This window comes from Entelurus aequoreus, linkage group LG02 (genome assembly GCF_033978785.1).
Source record: "Entelurus aequoreus isolate RoL-2023_Sb linkage group LG02, RoL_Eaeq_v1.1, whole genome shotgun sequence".
NCBI classification, from domain to species: Eukaryota; Metazoa; Chordata; class Actinopteri; order Syngnathiformes; family Syngnathidae; genus Entelurus; species Entelurus aequoreus.
In genome coordinates, this window is record NC_084732.1 from 89,735,696 (window position 1) to 89,744,513 (window position 8,818).

Below are 8,818 nucleotides of genomic sequence, written 5' to 3' on the forward strand. Positions count from 1 at the left end.
CATGATGGACAACACCTCCCACCCACTACACTCACATGATGGACAACACCTCCCACCCACTACACTCACATGATGGACAACACCTCCCACCCACTACACTCACATGATGGACAACACCTCCCACCCACTACACTCACATGATGGACAACACCTCCCACCCACTACACTCACATGATGGACAACACCTCCCACCCACTACACTCACATGATGGACAACACCTCCCACCCCACTACACCTCACATGATGGACAACACCTCCCACCCACTACACTCACATGATGGACAACACCTCCCACCCACTACACACTCACATGATGGACAACACCTCCCACCCACTACACTCACATGATGGACAACACCTCCCACCCACTACACTCACATTATGGACAACACCTCCCACCCACTACACTCACATGATGGACAACACCTCCCACCCACTACACTCACATGATGGACAACACCTCCCACCCACTACACTCACATTATGGACAACACCTCCCACCCACTACACTCACATGATGGACAACACCTCCCACCCACTACACTCACATGATGGACAACACCTCCCACCCACTACACTCACATTATGGACAACACCTGCCACCCACTACACTCACATGATGGACAACACCTCCCACCCACTACACTCACATTATGGACAACACCTCCCACCCACTACACTCACATGATGGACAACACCTCCCACCCACTACACTCACATGATGGACAACACCTCCCACCCACTACACTCACATGATGGACAACACCTCCCAACCCACTACACTCACATTATGGACAACACCTCCCACCCACTACACTCACATGATGGACAACACCTCCCACCCACTACACTCACATGATGGACAACACCTCCCACCCACTACACTCACATTATGGACAACACCTCCCACCCACTACACTCACATGATGGACAACACCTCCCACCCACTACACTCACATTATGGACAACACCTCCCACCCACTACACTCACATTATGGACAACACCTCCCACCCACTACACTCACATTATGGACAACACCTCCCACCCACTACACTCACATGATGGACAACACCTCCCACCCACTACACTCACATTATGGACAACACCTCCCACCCACTACACTCACATGATGGACAACACCTCCCGCCCACTACACTCACATGATGGACAACACCTCCCACCCACTACACTCACATGATGGACAACACCTCCCACCCACTACACTCACATGATGGACAACACCTCCCACCCACTACACTCACATTATGGACAACACCTCCCACCCACTACACTCACATGATGGACAACACCTCCCACCCACTACACTCACATGATGGACAACACCTCCCACCCACTACACTCACATTATGGACAACACCTCCCACCCACTACACTCACATGATGGACAACACCTCCCACCCACTACACTCACATGATGGACAACACCTCCCACCCACTACACTCACATTATGGACAACACCTCCCACCCACTACACTCACATGATGGACAACACCTCCCACCCACTACACTCACATGATGGACAACACCTCCCACCCACTACACTCACATGATGGGACAACACCTTCCCACCCACTACACTCACATTATGGACAACACCTCACACCCACTACACTCACATTATGGACAACACCTCCCACCCACTACACTCACATGATGGACAACACCTCCCACCCACTACACTCACATGATGGACAACACCTCCCACCCACTACACTCACATGATGGACAACACCTCCCACCCCACTACACTCACATGATGGACAACACCTCCCACCCACTACACTCACATGATGGACAACACCTCCCACCCACTACACTCACATGATGGACAACACCTCCCACCCACTACACTCACATGATGGACAACACCTCCCACCCACTACACTCACATTATGGACAACACCTCCCACCCACTACACTCACATGATGGACAACACCTCCCACCCACTACACTCACATGATGGACAACACCTCCCACCCACTACACTCACATGATGGACAACACCTCCCACCCACTACACTCACATTATGGACAACACCTCCCACCCACTACACTCACATGATGGACAACACCTCCCACCCACTACACTCACATGATGGACAACACCTCCCACCCACTACACTCACATTATGGACAACACCTCCCACCCACTACACTCACATGATGGACAACACCTCCCACCCACTACACTCACATGATGGACAACACCTCCCACCCACTACACTCACATTATGGACAACACCTGCCACCCACTACACTCACATGATGGACAACACCTCCCACCCACTACACTCACATTATGGACAACACCTCCCACCCACTACACTCACATGATGGACAACACCTCCCACCCACTACACTCACATGATGGACAACACCTCCCACCCACTACACTCACATGATGGACAACACCTCCCACCCACTACACTCACATGATGGACAACACCTCCCACCCACTACACTCACATGATGGACAACACCTCCCACCCACTACACTCACATGATGGACAACACCTCCCACCCACTACACTCACATTATGGACAACACCTCCCACCCACTACACTCACATGATGGACAACACCTCCCACCCACTACACTCACATGATGGACAACACCTCCCACCCACTACACTCACATTATGGACAACACCTCCCACCCACTACACTCACATGATGGACAACACCTCCCACCCACTACACTCACATGATGGACAACACCTCCCACCCACTACACTCACATTATGGACAACACCTGCCACCCACTACACTCACATGATGGACAACACCTCCCACCCACTACACTCACATTATGGACAACACCTCCCACCCACTACACTCACATGATGGACCACACCTCCCACCCACTACACTCACATGATGGACAACGCCTCCCACCCACACTACACTCACATTATGGACAACACCTGCCACCCACTACACTCACATGATGGACAACGCCTCCCACCCACTACACTCACATGATGGACAACACCTCCCACCCACTACACTCACATTATGGACAACACCTCCCACCCACTACACTCACATGATGGACAACACCTCCCACCCACTACACTCACATGATGGACAACACCTCCCACTCACTACACTCACATGATGGACAACACCTCCCACCCACTACACTCACATGATGGACAACGCCTCCCACCCACTACACTCACATGATGGACAACACCTCCCACCCACTACACTCACATTATGGACAACACCTCCCACCCACTACACTCACATGATGGACAACACCTCCCACCCACTACACTCACATGATGGACAACACCTCCCACCCACTACACTCACATGATGGACAACACCTCCCACTCACTACACTCACATGATGGACAACACCTCCCACCCACTACACTCACATGATGGACAACACCTCCCACCCACTACACTCACATGATGGACAACACCTCCCACCCACTACACTCACATGATGGACAACACCTCCCACCCACTACACTCACATGATGGACAACACCTCCCACCCACTACACTCACATTATGGACAACACCTCACACCCACTACACTCACATGATGGACAACACCTCACACCCACTACACTCACATGATGGACAACACCTCCCACCCACTACACTCACATTATGGACAACACCTCCCACCCACTACACTCACATGATGGACAACACCTCCCACCCACTACACTCACATGATGGACAACACCTCCCACCCACTACACTCACATTATGGACAACACCTCCCACCCACTACACTCACATGATGGACAACACCTCCCACCCACTACACTCACATGATGGACAACACCTCCCACCCACTACACTCACATGATGGACAACACCTCCCACCCACTACACTCACATGATGGACAACACCTCCCACCCACTACACTCACATTATGGACAACACCTCCCACCCACTACACTCACATTATGGACAACACCTCCCACCCACTACACTCACATGATGGACAACACCTCCCACCCACTACACTCACATTATGGACAACACCTCCCACCCACTACACTCACATGATGGACAACACCTCCCACCCCACTACACTCACATGATGGACAACACCTCCCACCCACTACACTCACATTATGGACAACACCTCCCACCCACTACACTCACATGATGGACAACACCTCCCACCCACTACACTCACATGATGGACAACACCTCCCACCCACTACACTCACATGATGGACAACACCTCCCACCCACTACACTCACATTATGGACAACACCTCCCACCCACTACACTCACATTATGGACAACACCTCCCACCCACTACACTCACATGATGGACAACACCTCCCACCCACTACACTCACATGATGGACAACACCTCCCACCCACTACACTCACATGATGGACAACACCTCCCACCCACTACACTCACATGATGGACAACACCTCCCACCCACTACACTCACATGATGGACAACACCTCCCACATGTGAATAATGCTGTATAATAGACTGTATTTATATGTAAAAAATACTTAAGTGTTTATTGTGAGGGAACTGTGGTGCTGAATTTCCCCCAGGGATCAATAAAGTACTTTCTATTCTATAATTAGTCTCACCTGACTTCCTCTTCTTTCAGTCTTGCTGCCGCCTGCTTGGATCTTTTGATTTGTAAGTCCAGTCTGGTCAAGAAGTCTTGGGCTGAGAGCTCCTCTGCTGGGGGTCCAGAACCTTTGGAGTCTTCAGGCCAAGGTCTCTGGTCTTCCTGCTGCTGTGCTGCTTGGTCGTCCCCATCAGGAGACTCTAGAGACAGTCCGTTAAAAATGTAGCGCTTCTGCGTGGCTACGGGGATGTTGAGGCTGCTCTTCAGGAAAATGCAGTCGTTGCTGAAAAGTTTGTTGGCTCTCTTGATTTGCTCCATCTGGGAAAATGTCATAGCAAAGTCATTTGCAGTATGTCTCATTTATGTCTCATATATGCCTCATTTATGTCTCATTATGTCTCTTTTATGTCTCATATATGTCCCATTTATGTTTCATATATGCCTCATTTATGGCTCATATATGCCTCATTTATGTCTCATATATGCCTCATTTATGTCTCATTATGTCTCTTTTATGTCTCATATATGTCCCATTTATGTTTCATATATGCCTCATTTATGTCTCATATACAGTGGTGGTCAAAAGTGTACGTACACGTGTAAAGAACATCATGTCATGGCTGTCTTGACTTTACAATCATTTCTACAACTATTATTTGTTTGTGATGTAGTGATTGGAGCACATACTTGTTGTTGTTGTGATGTAGTGATTGGAGCACATACTTGTTGTTGTTGTGATGTAGTGATTGGAGCACATACTTGTTGTTGTTGTGATGTAGTGATTGGAGCACATACTTGTTGTTGTGATGTAGTGATTGGAGCACATACTTGTTGCTCACTAAAAACATTCATGAAGTTTGCTTCTTTTATGAATTTATTATGTGTCTACTGAAAATGTGAGGGTGAAAAGTATACATACAGCAATGTTAATATTTGCTTATTTGGCAAGTTGACCTGCAATAAGGCGCTTTTGGTAGCCATCCACAAGCTTCTGCGTGACCACTAAATTGCTGCAGTTCAGCTAAATGTGTTGCTTTTCTGACATGGACTTGTTTCTTCAGCATTGTCCACACCGTTAAGTCAGGACTTTGGGAAGGCCATTCTAAAACCTTCATTCTAGCCATTCCTTTACCACTTTTGAGGTGTGTTTGGGGTCATTGTCCTGTTGGAACACCCAACAAGACCCAACCTCCAGGCTGATGATTTTAGCTTGTCCTGAACAATTTGGAGCTAATCCTCCTTTTTCATTGTCCCATTTAAAGCAGCAGTTCCATTGGCAGCAAAACAGGCCCAGAGCATAATACTACCACCACCATGCTTGACGGTAGGCATGGTGTTCCTGGGATTAAAGGCCTCACCTTTTCTCCTCCAAACACATTGCTTGTTCATAAGTATAAAGTGCATGGCACAGTTTTGTCTCACATAGACCATGGGGTGTTTGTGTTAATAAACAGTAGTCTAATGGTGACATAGACCGTGGGGTGTTTGTGTTAATAAACAGTAGTCTAATGGTGACATAGACCATGGGGTGTTTGTGTTAATAAACAGTAGTCTAATGGTGACATAGACCATGGGGTGTTTGTGTTAATAAACAGTAGTCTAATGGTGACATAGACCATGGGGTGTTTGTGTTAATAAGCAGTAGTCTAATGGTGACATAGACCATGGGGTGTTTGTGTTAATAAACAGTAGTCTAATGGTGACATAGACCATGGGGTGTTTGTGTTAATAAACAGTAGTCTAATGGTGACATAGACCATGGGGTGTTTGTGTTAATAAACAGTAGTCTAATGGTGACATAGACCGTGGGGTGTTTGTGTTAATAAACAGTAGTCTAATGGTGACATAGACCATGGGGTGTTTGTGTTAATAAACAGTAGTCTAATGGTGACATAGACCATGGGGTGTTTGTGTTAATAAACAGTAGTCTAATGGTGACATAGACCATGGGGTGTTTGTGTTAATAAACAGTAGTCTAATGGTGACATAGACCATGGGGTGTTTGTGTTAATAAACAGTAGTCTAATGGTGACATAGACCATGGGGTGTTTGTGTTAATAAACAGTAGTCTAATGGTGACATAGACCATGGGGTGTTTGTGTTAATAAACAGTAGTCTAATGGTGACATAGACCATGGGGTGTTTGTGTTAATAAACAGTAGTCTAATGGTGACATAGACCATGGGGTGTTTGTGTTAATAAACAGTAGTCTAATGGTGACATAGACCATGGGGTGTTTGTGTTAATAAACAGTAGTCTAATGGTGACATAGACCATGGGGTGTTTGTGTTAATAAACAGTAGTCTAATGGTGACATAGACCATGGGGTGTTTGTGTTAATAAACAGTAGTCTAATGGTGACATAGACCATGGCCTGAAACCCAGAAGGGCCTCCAGGTCACGTGACTGCAGAAGGAAAGAAGAATAACTTCAGTGTTGGTATTTGGAGTTTGTTCACGTAATTAGTCACAAAAGTCTATTCGTACATTATTTATACATATATTTACAGTGAAGCACTTTGCTTTTATTTTGGTGCAGACTAAAATAGCAAAGCACAAGTGTAGGCATTAATTCAGGTAACTTTATGGGAAATAAACATCTTCAGCCTAGCAGAACTTACATATTTGTTTTCTAAGAAGCATTATACTTGTGGATGATTAAATATGTCATGTGGCGTAGAAACCATTTCAAGTTCCAGGTCTGTGCAGGACGGTTTTGGCCCATTTTTATCCCTTACAATAATGAAACAAAGTAACAGAATATTTCTATATTTTCTAATGGATTTAATGATTGAATTAAATGTTGCAGTCCTAAACACAAACATCAAGAGTTACTTGAAATGTGTATTTGACTGGAAGGCTTGAAACATTATTATTATGAATAAGATGTCACATTAAACTATCTTTCATGGCAGCACATAATAAATAACGTCACTACATTAGAATTAGGATATGAACATATTACATTTAATAACTTATCATCACATTATATTTCAGATGTAAAGTTATATTTAAGATATAAACTTACTGTCACATTATATTTCAGATATAGTTCTATTATATTTACGATATAAAATATAAAGTTATTATATTTAAGATATAAACTTACCGTCACATTATATTTAAGATATAAAGTTATTATATTTAAGATATAAAATATAAAGTTATTATATTTCAGATATAAACTTACCATCACATTATATTTCAGATGTAAAGTTATTATATTTAAGATACAAACTTATCATCACATTATATTTAAGATATGAAGTTATGTTTGATATATAAACTTACCGTCACATTATATTTAAGATATGACGTTATTGAATATAATATATACTTACCGTTACATTATATTTAAGATATGACGTTATGTTCAAGATATCAACTTACCGTCGCATTATGTTTAAGATATGACGTTATTGTATATAATATATACTTACCGTCACATTATATTTCAGATATGACGTTATTATGTTTAAGATATCAACTTACCGTCACATGATGTTTAAGATGTAAAGTTATGTTACCGTGACATGATATTTCAGAGATATATATTGCAGATATGACGTCATGATATGAACTTACCGTCACGTTATATTTCAGGGCGATCCCCTGCAGAGTGTCGCCGTCAGAGAGGCGATGTTCGATGTATTTTTCGCCCAGAGAGGCCGAGACGCTGGCTGTGCTTCCGTAAGATCGTATTTTAGTGCGAGCCAAGCTTTGGGACAGTTCGCTTTCTGACTCGGAACCCGACCTGGAGCGAGCGAAGATGTGCTGGCCGAGTCGTCCTCCTCCTCCTTCTTCTAACACTGGCGGGAAGTCCGCCATCTTGTGTGGACAGGAAGTGAGCTGGCTGGATGTTAGCGTGCAGACGGAGCACAAGCGGCCGAATAAAAAACGCTTTTAGGCTTCAGGAAGACTTCCATGGCCGCATGCAGTCTGTTAGCCAGACACCACAGCCATGTTGCGGGCAGCAAGAATACGCCGCTTGCCTACGTCTCTAAGTGACGTCATCACGTAGGCAACGTCAGCGCGTCCAATCAGGAACAAGAACAATAATATGCTTCCGGTACGCTTTCAAAATAATAAACACAATCATAGCTGAGCCTTCATTTGCCCACTTGCTTCTTCACACTGAATTCATATTCATATATTGATCTATACATTTATATAACTTATATTTCAAACCCTCGAAGTTACGTCAACTTGTATTAATG

The 8,818-nt window shown here is 45.1% G+C and overlaps 1 protein-coding gene across 1 annotated transcript; it reads right to left on the bottom strand.

Annotated features, from left to right (window-relative positions):
- Positions 1-4,614: 4,614 nt before the first annotated feature.
- Positions 4,615-8,603, bottom strand: LOC133664855 (lysM and putative peptidoglycan-binding domain-containing protein 2-like). The gene is made up of 2 exons (XM_062069821.1): positions 8,187-8,603; positions 4,615-4,920 (listed from the first exon to the last, which is right to left on the bottom strand). Exons 1-2 carry the CDS (start codon positions 8,427-8,429, stop codon positions 4,615-4,617), a joined length of 549 nt encoding a protein of 182 aa, XP_061925805.1. The 5' UTR covers positions 8,430-8,603.
- Positions 8,604-8,818: the final 215 nt, after the last annotated feature.